At 45.3% G+C, this 19,040-nt stretch overlaps 1 protein-coding gene across 2 annotated transcripts; it reads left to right on the top strand.

The window, feature by feature from the left end:
* Positions 1-4,816: 4,816 nt before the first annotated feature.
* Positions 4,817-17,285, top strand: TDRD6 (tudor domain containing 6). Of its 2 annotated transcripts, XM_054024178.1 has the most exons (5): positions 4,817-11,576; positions 12,101-12,219; positions 13,103-13,192; positions 14,070-14,130; positions 16,697-17,285. In XM_054024178.1, exons 1-5 carry the CDS (start codon positions 4,817-4,819, stop codon positions 16,774-16,776), a joined length of 7,110 nt encoding a protein of 2,369 aa, XP_053880153.1. In that variant the 3' UTR covers positions 16,777-17,285. The 2 variants fall into 2 exon arrangements, with proteins under 2 accessions (XP_053880153.1, XP_053880152.1); XM_054024177.1 differs by having other exon boundaries at positions 14,070-17,285.
* Positions 17,286-19,040: the final 1,755 nt, after the last annotated feature.

The following is a 19,040-nucleotide window of genomic DNA, read 5'->3' as shown; positions in this document are numbered from 1 at the left end:
TCATCAATAAAACACTCCATCCCTAAGGAAACTGGTTATTTTAGGAGACTGGCAATAGTCTCTCACCTTTAGGTCATCACTTCAAATTCAGTCTCGTTGATAGTGATTTAATATTACCTTCTGATTGCCACTTGACAGACTACAGTACAGTAAAACCTGCCAAGAGCGACCACTCATGGGAGTTAGCAAAAGTGGTCTCTTGTAAGAGGTTGTCACTCTTCAAAGGTTTGCACATGGGAGAGCATTGGCTGCTGGCTGGGTGCTCGGCTCAGCCATTCTCACCAGCAGTGCCATCACCAGCAAAGTGCAGAAGTAAGGGTGGCCTGGTACGGTACACAGGATTCCTACTGAAGCGAAGATCAGTTTCTCCTACAGGTTTGTGTTTATGAATGGGAGTAAAGAAAATGTGGTTGCTGGTTGCAGATGACAGGTCATTTCTCTTTACAGTTTCTTCGCAGTTAAATTATAAGGGAAAAACTTTCCGTGGCTTCTGCAACTAGTCGCATGTGACAGGTGGTCTCTCTTCAGAGGTGGTTGCTTATAGAGTTGGTGGTCTCCATGGCATAAGCGTCCATCACAAAAAGCATGACTCCCAACTAGCAATAAGTACCAGCTGTGCTGGAAGATTCAGCAGAGGCAAAATAACTTACTGAGCAAGTGCACTGAATTACCTTTTTAATCCTAGAGAGGGTTCCTGTAAATGAGGATGAGACATGATTGAGCTCTAGGTAGTGCTATAGAACACGTACCTTTTTAATCGTGCATTATACATGTTCTGTGGATAAATAAAAGACTTGAGTGTAAATTTTGGAGCCTTTCATTAGAATTAGAGAGACACACACACACACCCATCCACCCCCAAAGGAACATCTCCTGTAGCTATCTCTTCATTAGAAGTCTGTCATTTCTTAGCAAACCAAGCATTAAGTACTAGGTGCTGTAATAGGTTAATACAGTAGATTCAGCTGTGCAGACCTGGCCTCAGATATGTTTGATATAACATGTGAAAGAAATTGATAGGCTCAACTTATTTCTCAATGGATGTATACCCACTTCACACCACCACTACCTGATTGGACACACTACTGTGCTATTGATGAAATTCACCAGTACAGAGGGAATCACAATGATTAGAGACTGCTTAAGTCCCACAGCAGGTCTTTTGGACAGAGGTGTCTTTTGAGAACCCCAGTGGTAAGTTAGCAGGTCAGGACTAATTTGTACCAGCAGAACGTGGTGTAAAAACATGGATAGTACCTGCCCTCAGTCTGCCTACATCAAGGGCGGGCAAACTTTTTGGCCTGAGGGCCGCATCTGGTTTCCAAAATTGTATGGAGGGCTGGTTAGGGGAGGCTGTGCCTCCCCAAACAGCCAGGCGTGGCCTGGTCCCTGCCCTCTGTCTGACCCCCCCCCCAGCTTCTTGCCCCCTGATGGTCCCCCCTGGGGGGATGGTCCTGCCCCATCCAACCCTCCCCTTTCCCCTGACAGCCCCCGGACCCTCCGCTGCTCCATCCAACCCCCCCGTCTCCTTCCTGACTGCCCCCTGCGCATCCAACCACCCCTTCTTCCTATCCCCTGACCGCCCCCGGAATCCCTGCCCCCCGCTACCCCATCCAACCCCCTCTCTCCTTCCTGACTCCCCCCCCGGGACCCCGCCCCCATTCAACCCCTGTTCCCTGCCCTCTGACCGCTCTGACCCCATCCACACCCCCGCCCCCGTGACCACCACCCCAAACTCCCCTACCCTCTATCCAACCCTCCCTGCCCCCTTACCACGCTGCCTGGAGCATCGGTGGCTGGCGGCACTACAGCCGCGCCGCCCAGAGCAGCAGAAGAGGCAGCTGCGCCACCCGGCGGGAGCCAGCCACACCACTGCACAGCACACAGCACCGGGTCAGGCCGTGGCTCTGCAGCTGCGCTGCCCCAGGAGCTCACAGCCCCGCTGCCCAGAGCACTGCGCCGGCAGTGGGGTGGGGTGAGCTGAGGCTGCGGGGAGGGGGAACAGCAGAGGAGGGGCCGGGGGCAAGCCTCCCGGGGCTGGGCAGGAGGGTTCCGCGGGCCATAGTTGCCCACTTCTGGCCTACATGTTACTGGATTTTTGATCATAAACACAAAATGTTTTCAATCTACGAATTGTTCAATGATGTTATGAACATTTTGAGTATCTTAATCAGGGGGAATGGAAACTGAACAACATTCTGCAATTGGAGGATCAAAACTATAGCCTGTCTAACCAGACACCCTCCAAATGCTGTCTGGATTGCAGAGGAGAGGGGAGGATTCAACCAGCTGACACTGGCCAACATTTGATCAGTGTGCTGGAACATAAAGTGCAAGCCTGCTCTGAAAAATTGCTCTGTAAAAACGCCGGGTCCCACGGTCATGTCTCAGTGTCTCTGATGTCAAATGTTTTCTGTTCATAAGTTGAATTTTTTTCCTAACTGTCCTGAAAACTCAACCTGAGTTCCTTATTTCTCACACATCATCACAATCAATAATAAATCTGCAGGCAAAATTCTGCCCTCACCTTCAGTGGCCCTGCAAGTCTGGTCACCAAAGTAGACGTATCTGTGGATACACATAGGTAGCTATCTCTTCAGATGCTATGTTTACAGTCACTCTTCAGTGTATTACAGCATTTTGATGAAAGACACTGTTTGGCTCTTACAAAAGCTGGACCTAGGCAAGAAATATTTAAGGAAGAAGCATAATGCTTAATAAAGTTTAATATTGATGGCAGATATCTGGCATGCTTTATGTTTACAAAAAAATTAAAATGTAAGTATTAAAAGTTGTAAGTCCGTTAAGTGCCAAATACACTACTGCACAGTAATAAACACCCAGGCCACAATGTTCAAACGTAGGTGCCCAAAGTTAGACACTTAAATCCATTAGACATCTGAATAAATTGTCTGATGTTCAGCCATGTAAAGTGACCATAATTCTTATTTACTTCAGTGGGAAACTAAGCCTCTCTGAAAATCAGGCCATTCTTATTTAGGTGCTTTGTTTTAAACGCCTACGTTTGATTTTTTTGGTGTACATTTATATGTAAGGCTACGATTTTTTCACAGAGGTCACGGAAGTCATGGAATCCGTGACTTTCAGTGACCTCCATGACTTCAGCCCATAGCAGCCAGGAGCTGCAAGGTCCCCCTGCCTGCAGGGAGATGCAGGCAGTGGGGGCCCCCCAGAACTCTGGGTCACTGCAGGCAGTGGGGGTACCCCAGAGCTGCTGGGTTGCAGGGGGATCCTGGAGCTCCAAACCCCTACAGGATATTTTTAGAAAAAGTTATGGACAGGTCACAGGCTTCCATTATTTTTTCTTTATTGCCCATGACTTTTACTAAAAATATCTGTGACAAAATCTTAACCTTGTTTATTCGTATTACTTGGTCAACATTGCCAATGATGTAGTGTATCAAATTTCTTGAAACAGTACATTTTAAAATGTGTTTAGACCTGCTGGCCTCATTTCTGAGCTGCATTCCCTCTCCTCTATGCCACAGAAATGCAGATAGATAATCCTACCTGGGAATTCCCCAGGATGACTCCCTGGAGACCATAGGAGTGGTGCAATACCCTTATACTCACTTGCCCCAGTTCAGCCCTACTGCAGGGGTGTATCAGCTCTGGGGTACAGATGGTTTGGTTTGTGCATTGGCTATTCTGGGCAGGTGCAGTGGCCCACAGACAGATGTGGGAAGCTGTTTAAGTTACAGCTGTCCCTATCCTGCTAATTTGCAAAACTACTTTATGACACCTAATGGCTAATTTTAGGATCTTATTGTCCTGTGTTTTGGGGGAGCTGGACTTAACACCCAGCCCCCGGCTTGTGTGCCTTAGAGAAATGTTACATGCTAACCATGTGATCCTGCTAGTAGAGGTGTAACACAGATTGCACCCACACAGAAACATGCTCCCAACTGTGCACTGGCATCACAACCACAGTTTGAACTGAGCAGCTGGGTGCGGCCCACGGACAATTCCCAACACTTAACACTGAGCCCAAGCTGCCATTTACAGAGACAGGTCCCAGCATGAAATGCTTCACCCTGAGCAGTATGCAGTGACAGGTCCCAGCATCCAACACTTCACCTGGACCTCAAGTAGTCTGTAGGCAAGTCCCATAGAGTAATGCTTCACCCTGAGCCTGAGTTGCCTGTGGAGACACTTCCCAGCATGCAATGCTTGGTCCTCAGCCCAAATAGCCTGTAAAAGCAGGTCCCTCCCAGCATGCAATGCTCTCCCCTCATGTCAAGTAGCATGTAAACAAGCCCCAGCGTGCCATGGCTTGCCTTGGGCTCCAGTAGCCTGTAGACACCTCTCAGCATGAAATGCTTCACCCTGAGCAGCCAGGTGCAGCCTAGCAAGGCGACAGGCTGGGACAGAGCCAGAGGAGTACAGCTCCCAGGAGCAGGCCTATCCCACCGCCATTCCCCCTGCCACAGGCCTGCACCCAGGGATATTTCTGGCCCTCACACCCTTCCTTCCTTCCCCGCTGATAGCACAGCCGCCAACCTGGTCTTACCCTCCCCCCCCCCCGGGCCAAATGGACCAGACCAACGCAACCTCCCTCCTAACACAAAGCTCGGTCGTTTAACGGACTTTCCTTCTAGTGAAGCCCACGGATCACCCGGCGGCGACGGGAAGGGTCACGTGGGGAAGAACAGCCTATGACAGTGCAGCGCTATAGGCGTAGCGGGTCAGTCTCGTGCTGGGCAGTTTGGGGTGGTCACGTGCCTCTAGACCAGCTGAACGGCCGCTAGCTCCCTTCCCAGGGCGCGCGGAGGGGGCGGCCGCGCAGCGCCGCGGGATGTGCTCCGTGCAGGGGATCCCCAGTCCCGGCACCACCATCGGCCTGAGGGTCTCCTTCGTGGACGTTCACCCGGAGGTGCCGCTAGTGCGGCTGTGGGGCCTGCTGGGCGAGCGCCGGGAGGAGTATGCCCGGCTGCACCAGGACATCCAGGCTAAGGCCGGGCCGCGCCTGGTCGGCGCCCCGGGAGCCGTCTGGCCGGCGGCGGGGGCCGGGCTGTGCTCGGGGGACCTGTGCCTGGTGGAACTAGGGGACCATTGGCACCGCTGCCGGGTCGTGAGCCGCCAAGGCCAGCGCTGCCGAGTCTTCCTGCTGGACGAGGGTCGCACGGTGGCGGCCGACGCCTACTACTTGGCCCGGGGCAGGGACGAATTCTTCCACCTGCCCTCCGAGGTGCTGGGCTGCGTGCTGGCCGACCTGGTGCCGCCGGGAGACGGGGCGGCCGTGGCGGGCAGCGGGGAGCAGCCGGCCGCCAGCTGGACGGCGGGCGCCCTGGAGTTCCTGAACTACCTGCACGCCAAGGAGGTGTCGGGGCTGGTGCGAGAGGTGCTGATGCCGCAGTGCCTGGTGCTGCTCGAGCTGCCTTCGCTGCTGGCCCAGATGCACCACCTGGGCCTGGCCAAGCAGGTCACTCCCAGCTGCTTCCGAGCCCTGCTCAAGCGCTGCCTGGCAGCGCCCTGCCTGCACGGCCAGCCCAAGCCGGAGCCCCCCGGCCCTACTTCGGCTCAGCAGTACCCTCTTGCTACCACTCCCCAGCCGGGCCCGGCCGCCCTGGATTTCTTCTACCCACGGCTGCAGCTGGGGGTGACTGAGCCGGTGCTAGTGACCCAGATCTCCGACCCGCACCACGTCTATTGCCAGCTGCAGAGCCTCTCCCAGGAGATCCAACGCCTCTCGGACTCCTTGCACCAGAGGTACGAGGCGGCGGCCAGGCGGGAGCAGGATCCGCTACCCAAGCCGGGCGCCCCTTGCGCCGCACGCTGCATAGACGGGCGCTGGTACCGCGCGCTGTTGCTGGAGATCTTCCCCGGGGAGCAGGGTCGGCTGGTGGCCCAGGTGATCTGCGTGGACTACGGCAGGAAGGAGTTCGTCATCGGGGCTAACCTCCGCCGCCTGCCCCTGGAGTGTTTCCGCATGCCGGTAGTGACCTACCCGTGCGCCCTGCAGGGCATCTCGGACAGGGGCTGCGGCTGGTCCTGCTCCCAGCTCAGCGGGCTCAAGGCGCTGCTGCTGGGCAAGGCGGTGAGCGCTCGCATCGAAACCTACAGTCCCTTCGAGCACCTCTACTACGTGAACCTGTATGGGGAGAACGGCCTCAACCTGAACTGCCTCTACGGGGTGCAGAGCGGCTGTCTGGCCCACAGCCTGCTGCGGGGCGGCCAGGGAGCGCAGGAGCGGCCGGAAGAGGAGGACGCCGCCCCTCCTAAGGAGCTGGGGCCGCCGCCGGACACACTCCCCACAACTACGGCTCAGAGGGACCCGGCCACTGCCCACCTGCCGGGCGTGCGGGTGAAGGTGGGAGTGTTCTACCATGCCAAGGTGTCCTTCGTCCGAGACCCGTCCGAGTTCTGGCTGCGGCTGAAGGAGCACCTCCTGCCCTTCAGCCAGCTGATGCGGAGCATGAGCGACTTCTACTCCCGAGCCCAGAAGCTGGACGGCATCGTCCTGGAGCCCCAGCCGAGATCCCTGTGCTGCGCCAAGTGGAAGGAGAACGCCTACTATCGGGCCGTTATCACCAGTGTGCTGGGGAATGGGGTGGAAGTGCACCTGGTGGATAGAGGCAACAGGGAGATCTTGGATTGGTATGAGGTAAAGGAGCTGCTGCCTCAGTTCAGGGAGCTGCCTGCTGTAGCTCTGAAGTGCTGTTTGGCAGATGTCTCTCCCCTGGGAGAGACATGGAGTAAAGAGTCTGTGGCTCACTTTAAAAGGGCAGTGCAGAGCAAAGAGCTGTTGATCCAGGTGTTGGGTACGCAGGGTGACAAGCATGTGATTGAAATTCTTGACCAGTCTCAAACAGGGGAGAAAAATATAAGCAAAATTTTGTCCCAAGGAGGCTATGCAAAATTCCAAGGGTCTGAGATTCCAGACACTCTTCAGAAATTATCTGTTCAGTCTCTGAGGCAGGATCCCAAAGAATATACTGGCGAGGGGGAGCTAGTAAGTTCAACAGCCAGGAAGAGTGGCGTGCAAACCAAAACAATAAGAGACAATATAGCGCTGAACCCCTCTGTGCCTTTGACAGTCAAAGACCAGCCTACTGCAGAAAATTGCCATTTATCAAGTGACTCAGCTCCTGATGAAAAAAAAATTAAGGGAAACCTAAATCTGCCCTCCTCTCTTATACAGTACTACTTGGAAATAAAACCAGGATCTCCTTATGAAGGTCAGCTGGAAGTTGGTAGTACAGTTCAGGTGATAATATCTTATGTTGAAAGTCCTGGCTACTTTTGGTGTCAGTTGAGGAGAAACAACCAAGAACTTAAGTCATTAATGGCTGAAATTCAGGATTATTGCAAGACTTCAGCACAGCCATATTGTTGGGCAAGTCCAGTGTGTTTAGCTAAGTATTCAGAGGATGAGAAATGGTACAGAGCTTTGATTATTAGTGGAGAGTGTTCTACAGAACAGGTAGAAGTAATATATGTTGACTATGGGAACAAGGAGCTGGTTTCTGTAAAGAATCTCTGCTCAATTAATGCAAACTTTCTGAAATTAAAGGCTCAGGCTTTCAGATGCAGCCTTTACAATTTAATCCAACCAAATGGTCAGGATCCTTTTGTTTGGGATGAAAAAGCAATCCAAGCTTTTCAGGAGTTTGTTGATGACACAGCAGATCATTTGGAACTGAAGTGTACAATATTTGCTCTAGCTGCCATAAACAATAAAGAGCTATTTAATGTTGTGGACTTAATTACACCTTTTCAGAGTGTGTGCCATTTTTTAACCGAGAAAGGGTTGGCCAGACCTGTACCGTCTCAAAAACCTCTGGCATCCACCATTCAGCTACACTCTTACTATTATTCTACACATGACATCAAAATTGGAAGTGAAGAAGAGATTTATGTAACACATGTTGACAATCCATGGAAATTTTACTGCCAACTTGCCAGAAGTGCAGATGTCCTAGAACTGCTCACAAATAACATTGGTCGACTAAGCAAAGTACTGCACAGTTTAAAAATGTCACAAAACCCCGGAAACCTATATCTTGCAAGGTATACTGACAATCACTGGTACAGAGGAGCAGTTTTGAAAACCAAGCCTAATAAAGAAGTCATCTTTGTAGACTTTGGGAATACACAGGTGGTAAAGAAAGAAGACTTGATTCCTATACCTAGTGATGCATATGATATCTTACTTTTGCCAATGCAAGCTATAAAATGTTCACTATCTGATATCTCTAATGTACCGAAAGAAGCTACCACATGGTTTGAAACTGCTGTCTTGCATAAGCCTTTAAAGATGATAGTGGTAGCAAAAGAATCTGATGGAAGGCTGATAGTTGAACTGTATGATGGCAATATTCAAATTAATGCAAAAATTAAAGAGGGTTTAAGCTTACCAAGAAATAGAGAGTCTAACAAATATGTAGAAAATGAAACTCTACATTCTAAAAACATAAATGCTAAAGAGAGGAATGAAAACATGAAGTCATCATCAACATACATGAGAAAGTCTGAGACTAAACCTTGGAGATCTGAAATCCAAGGAGAAGACTGCAATACCAAAACCAGCTTTGTATGTAAGGATGTAAAACACTTCCAACCTGCTGCAAAAAGAGAGTTGTCAACCAAGTTTCTAGGATCTGTGGAAAGATTTAACAGTAACAAAGTTTTTCCCTCAGCAAGTACTTCGTTAATAGGTAAAAAAGTAGATGAAAATAGATCTTTACGCTTTATAAAGAAAGAGATAAAGTCTGATATTAAACCTGATACTGTTAAAACTAGAAATCAAGAAGAAAATAGTACACTTTTCCCAATTAAAAGCATATGTGACTTGCCTCCAAGGAACTTAGTGCCTGGTCTGAAGACTTTAGTATACATTTCTCATGTAAATAACCCTTCAGATTTTTATATTCAATTAGCAAGTGATGAATCTCAACTTAACAATATTTCAGAAGGATTAAACAATAAAACAGGAACAGAGAGTCTCAGTCAACAACAGATGCAAGTAGGAGACTTAATTGGTGCCGTTTTTTCAGAAGATGGCTTGTGGTATCGAGCTGTAGTAAAAGAAAAACTATCTGATGAACAGATAAGTGTACAATATATAGATTATGGCAACACTTCCGTAGTTAATGTTTGTGAAACAAATAGACTGCTTGAAAAATATTCATCAATTCCAATGATGAGTATTCATTCTTCACTGGCTGGAGTTCAGTCCAAACAGTTTACAAATTGGACACAGGAAGCAGTGAGTTATTTTTCAGAAAGAACAAGTGAAGTTAAAATAAACTGTGAATTTGTAGAGAAACTCAAAGACAGATGGGAAATTGTTCTCTATGACGAGCAAGGTATGATAGCAGTGGATCTGATTAATGAAACCTTTGGAATGAGAGAAGAATCTCAGTCAACAGAAGCACTTGACAGAAGAGAGAGTGGTGCTGATGTGGCAAATCAGTGTGAACCTCTGCCTTTTGAAGAGAAAAATAAAGCTTCTAGTATAACTGACACTAAATCATTCTTCTGGAAGATTCCAGAGGTAGCTCAGACTGTAGAAACCTATGTCACTGTTGTAAAGGGCCCAGAATACTTTTGGTGTCAGATGGCTGACGCAGATAATATAAACTACTTAGAAAAAAAACTACAGGAAACTGGAGAACTTGAAATAAGCAGTGTGGATGACTTCAGGTCTAGTATTAGAAGTGGTGATATTTGCATAGCAAAGTATAGTGAAGATGGAAAACTTTACAGAGCAAAAGTTAGCAGCGTAAAAGGTAACAACCTAACTGTCAGACATGTGGATTATGGATCTGAGGAACTTGTTGGCAGAGAGATGATTAGACAAATTCCTGATCAATTGCTTACAATACCTATGCAAGCATTTCCATGCTGTCTATCTGGATTTAATTCCCCAGAGGGTTCATGGAGTAATGAAGCAAAAGACAAGTTCTATGACATGACTGCAGAATATTTACTAGAGGTTACAGTAATGGAAATACAAAAGGATAACTCTTCTGAAATTCCCTTATCTGTTGTTAAACTGGAATGTAACGGAAAAAACATTAATGAGGAGATGAAACGTTTTTGGCAGTATAACACTGACACGACTTTGGCAAACATTCAGAACGCTTTCAGTGAAAAGAATGAGGGTCCAGGGACAGATAATACAGATGCTGTTTGCCTTGAAAGAGCTGCGGCTTCTACTGGAGTTGCTGAGCAAGAAAATAGTGCTCTGCAGGATGCTTTACTCTGTGCAGAACCATTCCACCTGACAGACAGTGGATGTCTAAATACTGCAGGAATTGAAGAAGTGATTCTCAAAACTGCTAATGAGCATCAGACCAATTTTGAAATACTTAATAAAGTGGAGAATCCTTTATTGAAAAAAGAGAGTGATAGCGAAACAAAGGTATATGTAGAACCGAAAACATCTGAACCACAGCTTCTTGCCAATAGTGAAACAAAGGACTTAGATCTTGAGCCATCTGAAGCACAGTTCTTGGAGGATGACGAACTCAAAGCAGAGACGTTAGAATTATCACTTGAAGTACAGTCTCTCCTGGGTGAAGAAAGAAAGGAGCAGTTGGCACTTCCATCAGCTGAGGTGCATCCTTCCCTGGATGAGAATGTGAAGCTGTTGGAAATGGAGCAGTTACAAATGCACTCTTCACTTGATGAACTTAAAAAGCTCTTACTGGAGCTAGAGTCACTCGAAGTGTACCCTTCCTTGGGTGACAAAACAAAAGAGATTCTGGAACTGGAGTCATTAGAAATGCAGACTTCCTTGACCGATGAAACAAAGGAAAAATTGTCAGAACTGGAATCACTCCAAGTACAGCTTTTGGATGATGAAACAGGGGAGCTAATGAACCTGAAATCACTTGAAGTGTCACCTTCATTTAGTAATAGAGAGAATTGGTTGGAAATGGAGTCATCACTTGAAATACAGCCTGTATGCGGTGATGAAAGAGGGAAACTATTTGAACTGATACCATGTGAGGAGCAGATTTCCTTGGGTGAAGAAACAAAGGAGAGAGTGGATTGGGACTTGGACTTGCTTGAAGTTCATCAAATGAAAGCTGTACCAACTGAGTTGGAAGTGGAGTCTGCCCTAGTAAAAACTTTACTTAGTAATGGAGCCAGAAAGGAGCTGGAACCAGAGATGCACAAAGTACAGTCTTTGCTTGGTGCTGAAAGAAAAGAGGTATTGGAACTGATGCCATTGGAAGTGCAGGCTTCTCTTGGTGATGAAACAAGGAAGGACCCATTAGAGTTGGAACCATCTAATTTAGAGCTTTCTGTAGATAGTGCAGATCAGCTTTCATTCCCCAAAACTGACTTAAAAAAACAAGTGTCTACTTGCCCTGTAGAGCTGTGTGGTGTAGGACAAGCTGATAGCAGAGGTGAAAAATGTAAGAACTGGCTAACTTTGCAAGAGAAGAGTTGTGCAGAACAGATGGAATCAGACTTGCATAAAGTGTTCAGAGAGTATAAAACTATTCTTGTGAGTGGGGAGTCCTTGAGGCATAACCCCTCAGATGAAGAAGAAATTGAAATAAGAGAAAAGCAGGATGCAACTTTAGCTGGTCATGGTGCAGGTATGTACCTTAATTATTTTAAAGAGCTATAGAATCAAACTGTACAGCACAGTAACATTTTTGTTTTAAAAAATCAGTCGCAAAAGCAAAATTTAGCTTAATTTTTTATAAAATATTTGACTTGGGGTGTGTGTTTTGGAGAAGAAACTAATTGTAATAAGTCTACATTTTAAGATTAGAGGTGGGGAGGGGATGGGGAAATGAGGACTGTGAGGTAAAGTGCATAGAAAGTGCTATAGTTGCTAATGGAATAATATATGAACAGAGTGTTGTGGTCCATGAGACACTCTTGATTTAGATCTGTTCCTCCCTTAAAACCTCTTAAATTCCTAGGTTTTAGTAATGAGTTAGCACTGCAAATATCTCCTGTAAAATTTGTCCATTACTATAACTAATAGGAGTAGTTTCTTACCTGCAAACAGAGACAGAAAAGACAGCAGGCAGAGGCAGTTAAATACATTGATAGTTTTTAATCAAGTCTAAAACTGTTACAGCAAATTTTGGTGACATTTCAAATCTTGTAGAGCAAAGTGAGCATGCCTGTAATCTAGAGGGGTTTGCTGTTGGCTCCAAATGTATGGTGTGGACATGTCTGAAGTGGTGTGAGGCTCGGATTTTGGAGATATCTGATGAAGGCACCAAGGTAAGGAGGACTTCAGAGCTCTCTCCATGTGTAGAAAAGATTCCACGTATATTAGAAATGCTTTAGTTGCTCTACGTGCATCCCACGTTCTCCAGACTCTCAGATTACTAGAGAGGTTCCAGTTACAGAGATTAAAACAGTTACAGTAGAACCTCAGAGTTACGAACACCAGTGTTATGAACTGATCAGTCAGCCACACACCTCATTTGGAACTGGAAACTCACAATCAGGCTGCAGCAGAGACCAAAACAAAAAAACCCACATCAAATACAGTGCAATACTGGGTTAAACGCAAACTACTAAAAAAAATAAAGGGAAAGCAGCATTTTTCTTCTGCATAGTAAAGCTTCAAAACTGTATTAAGTCAATGTTCAGTTGTAAACTTTTGAAAGAACAACCATAACGTTTTTTTCAGAGTTACAGACACAAACGACCTCCATTCTCAGCGTAACTCTGAGGTTCTACTGTAGTTAGCGTTGCTTGCTTCTTCTGGATTTCTAGAATACAGAGTTACAGTTGCCTTTTGTATTGGGAGATTGACTTACTCAATGGAAATTCACTTGGTAAGTGGATGCCAGGAGGTGCCAATGTAAAGGTTTTCAAGAACTTTCTATTAAAGCTTTGTTTCCTAGTTTGATTTTTGAATGGTTTTGAAGAGTAGCTGCAGATATTTGATTATGCACTTTAGACAAATAAATGTCTAAACCAGAAACTGAACACTACATACTCTTTCTCCCTTTCATTTTACAGGGATTGTATACTTAGTGTTTTACATGATATGCCAGATGTGGACTTTTTTCCATTAATGGGTTGTGTTGTGTTCTATGTATTCTGTAGAACTCGTAATACCTGCTAGACTAAGGTTAATGTCTTATCTGAACAGGTTTTGAATCTCTCTACTGGCAATGAGGAGATAGTGAATCCTGAGCATGTTTGGAATGGCATTCCTGAAGTGACGAAGAGTCCATATGAGGTACAGTGTTATAGCTCTTGGTAAATATTTGGGGAAACCTAATGGAGATAAAATATCGAGTGTCTGGAATTATGAGTTGTAATCTTTGTGTGACCATGAGGGATGACACCTACGCCCACCCACCTATCCAACCTTTATCTGGAAAATCTGAATGTTAAAGTTCATCAAACTGCCTGATACACTGTAGAGTCTACGTGACCTCTGTGGCCCTCCTTTTTTAAAACCTGAAGAGTGGAGTATAACTGGCTAGCCCTCAGCCTGTTATTTTGATTAGGAATATTTTGGGTTGTCTGAAATCCAGTTCCAGAAAACAGGTGATATTGAAAGTGAATAAACACAGAAGGAATATCAGCAAGTGCAGAAGCTGCTTATTGCTGTCAGACTTGGCAGTTCTGAATAATGCTATTGGTGCATCAATTCTGACAGTATAGTGCTAACAAAGAACTTAAAGAAACATTGCACAAGGAACAATGCGAAATATTTCATAACTATTTAGTAATAGAAATTATCTTAAAGAGGTCTTGCATTTGTATTTTGCTTTGAGGACAGTGCTGTTATGGCATTACGTCCAGGAACCTAATCTTGAATTGTGCCAGAGTCATTTGTCACAGATGTTGATTATTATGAAGAAGGTGGTGGAATCAATTTTCTGCTTCTTCATTCCTGCAACAGAAGCCTGGCTTGAAGAAATAAGATGGACACAAAGCTAGTTCTAGTGGTTGAGATAGGAAAATAATTTTCATACCTGAGCATGAGTGAATACCTGAGTGTTAATATAAAAATCAGTCTACTTTTAAATCAGATGTAGATACAAAAAGTATTTAAGCAGTTGTGCTTTTGTCCCTTTCAACAGAACCTGTTTTTGTTTTTGTTTTAGGCAGCGTTCCATGTGACAGATAAGGAGTGCAAGTTATCAGTGGAGGGCTCAGAGTTGAAAGGTAGTACTTCTATTTTTCTTTCTAAACTCCTGCCATATGAAGAATTCATTGTTAGTTGGATGTTAAGTATCTGTCTTTTGTTTCAAAAGGCTAAAAGCATGATATTCTAGTATATTATAAACAGAATAACTTCCAGCTGTGAAATGCAATTGGACTAACTGGTCACTTTCGAATAATTTTTTGGGTTCTTCACTAGCAGGTACAGCACAGGCAGTAACAGTGCAAGACCCCCGCATATTGCCTTGTCTGGGAGGACTATCCCTAAGGGGAAATAGTTCTGTTTTCATGCCTGGTCAAATCCTTGGCCTTTCTGCTGAGTGTACCAGTTATGGCTATCTCTTTGTACTTTTCCACTTGGAGAATTGAACTGTGATCACCAAGTCAGGTCTTGTAGGTCCCCAAATCTTTGTAAAATGGTAGTGACTGTCACATGAAAGTCTTTGTATCCATTACTGATCACCTGAGGCACGTGGTCTCTTTGTAGCTCTTCCCTTATTTTTGTTCTTTCTTACAAAAAAAAGTACAAGAAACCCTTATGTCCTTCTGTTTTTTTCTTTGAGATGATGGGGTTTAACTTGCAAACTTGTTGACTGATACTAGAAATAAAAAGCTTAGCTGGTGATACTTTCTTCCTGCCTTTTTACAGTGCCTGAAAAAGCTATTAGCTAATCTGCTTTTCTCATTTGAGTCAAAGGTGTATAATAGACCTTCCTACAACTAGCATTGGTTTACTTAAGTTTGTCTGGTTTTTTGCCAGGATTCTTTTTTTTCAGTACTGTAATGTACACATAGAGGATGGCAACCTACTACTGCTATCAGGCACTCCATTAGTTCAAGTGACAGAGATCTGTGGTGGATTGAAAGGTGATTGAAAGGTTCCAACACTGCTTATTGACATCTAGATGGGTCACATGCCATGTGAAGGCATTTCTGTTTTTTTGTTTGTTTGTCTTTTCAGTTTGTTTTCTGAAAAACCCAAGAAATTACACACAAAACTATATTGAAAAAAATTATTGAGGCTGCAATGTCAAGCCCTCAAAAGTGAGGAAATGCCATGCTTAAGGTGCAACCTTAATTTGGCCCCCTTGTGCATATGCATTCTTATGGTCTTTAATTACATGATCACAAATTATTTTTTCCACAGGTCCTTTGCCTCATTCAGTGTACAGGATGGTCTTGCTCTGGGGATGAATTAGGGTTGTGTGGTAAAGGAGACTGTTGTCTCTTCAACTTCTGCTGCATTATTTGTTGCAGAAGTTGAAAGGTGTGTAGTGAATGAGGCAGTGCATTGCGGGAAGAGAAAGTGGGTCTGGTGATCGAGGTAAGTGAATGCTACCCTGAAGAACCAGATTCTATCTTTGCCTGTGCCATAGAGTCCCTATGTGATGCTGGGGTTACACTGGGATGCTCTTAAACCAAACTTTCCACAGGCAGTCGCTAATTGTGTTCCATTTTCTGGATGCCCAAATTGAGGCCCTGGTTTCTGATGTGTTGATTTCAGTAGATGTGAATGCTCAATAGGAGCTGTGCTTTGAACTTGTAGAGTGCTATATAATGCTAAGTACTCTGAAAAATCAGATCCTAGGTGTCTCAGGGCACCCAAAACTAGCTGATACCTTTGACATTATTCTCTGTCTCAACTCCTCATGTGTAAAATGCGGATATTACCACCCTCCCCAAGAGTGCCATAGAGGAATTAATAATCCTGTCTTCAGAGCAGGGTATGAATAGTGTGTATTATATAAGGATAAAATAAAATATTGAATATCTGATAATTGAGCACCATCCATCCTGTGCATAGAATGAAGCAAGGGTCCTCTTATCATGTAATTAGACCATCAGAATGCATATGCACAAGGAGTGCACAGGTAACCATCATGCTGGTATTTCCTAACTCTCGAGTGCTTGACTTTCTAACTGTAATGTCTATTAACAGTTTTTCTCTGTTTACAAAAAAAAATTGTGTGCATGCATATGAGAGAGCAAGCGAGGTCTAATCAGAATATCTTAGTCAAATGTGTATAAGTCTGCAAATGGTGGCTGGTTCCCTTTCATTCAGTCCTATTAATGACTGTTTTAAAGAACCTTCAGATACAAACTGATCTATCCACAGAATGTCAAGTATCTGAATGACTGATCCAAAGTGTACATGTTACCAGAATCAACGTTTTATTGATAAAACACTATCTTAAACTACATTTTAAAATATCTACTATGACTATCATGTTCCACCTGCAGGTGGAATGGGTTAGCTCTTAAACTGAAGACTGTCTTGTAAACATCGCACACTTGCATCCAGCTGAATCACTTCACCTTTGACTAAAGTTCCAGCTGCCTTAGTTAATAGATATTAATTGTACACAATAGTCTTTCAAATGTGTAATTGTTGGGGTAAACTTAGTACAGGACCATGAAGTAGACAAAATTGGTCTGAAATTGTACTATAGTCTTTCAGACTACCAAAAAACATACAGGTCACACTCTTTATTGACTGTTACTGCGTAAGTATATTTTTGTATCTTCATGGTCCTATTCTTACCTCTGTCTTTCTTTCCTCTTTTCCTAGAAAAAAGGGCTAGTTGTGGCTCAGATATAATGGTTGACTCATATATGTTGTCCAGCAGTCCTGAAAATACCACAGAGTAAGGCTTCTAGTTCACTATCGTCACGTGTTGGAGAAGAAAAGTCTTATGACCATGTATTTTCCCGAGATGACTGAATTATACATCGTAGAAATATTTTGAGCATGGTTTTCAAGCAGCTGAGCAAATAATGTCTAACTTGTATGCTATATTTCTGTAATAGCACTTCACACTTGTGTAAGACAACAAAATGCCTACATGGAATCTATAGATGTTTTGATAGTGCTGGCATCTAGCTTCTTAAAATTGCGCTGCCTTCATTTAAGTAAGAATTTGGGCAGCCCTTGACCAGTGGCGTTTCAGCTATTGAATGTTTTAGTCTTTTGCACAAGTAGTTGTAATAACTAGATTGTTGTTAAAATTTTTGCATATGTAGATTGCTTAAACTCTTTATTTCTATTGGAACTATACTTGATTTAAGTTTGGGTTTGCTTAAATGAAGGTTATTCAGATGTATACAAACGGCTGTACGTTATGCAACACTGCTTTCTGATGAACACTGAGAAGATTTCTTTGTTAGAAAAGCTCTCCTAAAAAAAATTAGAGGATATTTTGCACCAGTTACTTTGAATGTTTTGTTCTCCTTTATGGTAAACAATATTTACTTCCGTTTGAACTCTGCATTTATACTACTATACTAACTATGGAACAAGCTGGAATAAAGCTGATGCTGATGCATTGTTGTCTTGTCTTGATCTTTTAGATTTCTCCACTACACTACTTTCTTTAGTGTATAAGGGACACTTCCTTTATCTATAATTAATTGACTACAATCTGTTGGATGAACACACTTTTTAAAAACAGGGCCAATAAGTAACAGAGCATCCCAGGATTATTAAACGTAAGAGCATAAGAATGGCCATACTGGGTCAGATGAATGGGTCCATCTATACTCCTGGGGCAATGCTGCACCACTGCGCGCATACAGAATTCATGTCCGCTGCAGATTTCTTTGCTTCCCCACAGAAAATGACGGGGAAGCAAAGGGAAGCCACAAGAGTGGTCATGCAACCTTCCCCAGCAGTGTGGGTATGTCGTTTCGGGCACCTGGAGTAGTTGGCGGAGAGGTAAATCACCTTGGGAAGGGGCTGGGCACACCCAAGCTGCTGGCTCCTACCCTGTGCTGGGCTCAGCTTCGAGTTCTGGCTGGGCTGAGGAGTGGTGGGGGGGAGGCCAGAACTTCCTCTTCCCTTACCAAGGAGCCGTCGGGGCCAGGTAAGACTCACCCCCTGAAACTTCCCCCTGACTGCAGGAAGCTCTGCACCCCCTCTTACTGCTTGCCCCTATTGCTCATCCCACGTGCATCTAGACCCCCCCCATACCTAGAATCCCCCCCACAGAATCCCTTGCACTGGAACCCCCCCCCGCTGAACCTCATCCCCTGCATCCAGAGCCCTCTTGCACCTGAACCCTCTTTCCCCCCGCTAAGCCTCACTCCCCACACTTGGACCCTGCCATCAAGGTCCTCCCCCCTGCATCCAGACCCCCACCCATTGAGCCCAACCAACTGCACCTGGACCTCCACCACACTAAGCCCCACTCCCCCAGCATCACCTTCAGAGTGCTATTCCCCTTGCACTCAGAACCCCTCAACAAGCCGCTTTGTATCCAGATCCCCCACTAAGCCACCCATACCCAGATTACCCCACACAGAACCGTCTCACCCCGCACCTGGATCCCCTCGCATTAAACCCCTCCACACTTGGATCCTGCCAGACTGAGCCTTCTTGCCCCACACCTGGATCGGGGGCCAGGGTTGGGCATGTGTGAGAGACTGTCCCTCTTGCTTATTATTTTGGTGCACCTGGCATGGAGGGACAGGGCCCTGGGGTGTTTGTGGGGCAGGCCTGGCCCCTGCACTGTCAAAGTTGGGTCAACCTCATAGCCAAGTCTGTGTTGGGGGTGGGGTGGAGGCAGCACTGCAGGGTGATCTTCCACCTCCGTGCAGCCAGTGGACTGTGCTCCCCACTGCCATGCTGGAGCCTCCATGTTTGTTTATTGACAAATAAAATATGCAGAATTTTAAAATATTGTGAACAGGATTTTTAACTTTTTGGCACAGAATTCCCTCAGGAGTACATCTAGCTCAGTATCCTCTTCCATCACTGGATGGTGCCAGATGCTGCAAAGGGAGTGAACAGAACAGAGCAATTTGGGTGATCCATCCCCCATTATCCAGTTCCAACATCTGGCACTGTTCTAAATGTTTCCAAACACTGCAAATTTGTATGCAAAAGTACTGACTCACTTGTTCTCACTTTATTTGAA

Source organism: Malaclemys terrapin, chromosome 3, assembly GCF_027887155.1.
Source record: "Malaclemys terrapin pileata isolate rMalTer1 chromosome 3, rMalTer1.hap1, whole genome shotgun sequence".
Classification (NCBI taxonomy): Eukaryota; Metazoa; Chordata; order Testudines; family Emydidae; genus Malaclemys; species Malaclemys terrapin.
The sequence above is the reverse complement of the archived record's forward strand: the minus strand, read 5'-3'. Positions and strand labels throughout refer to the sequence as shown.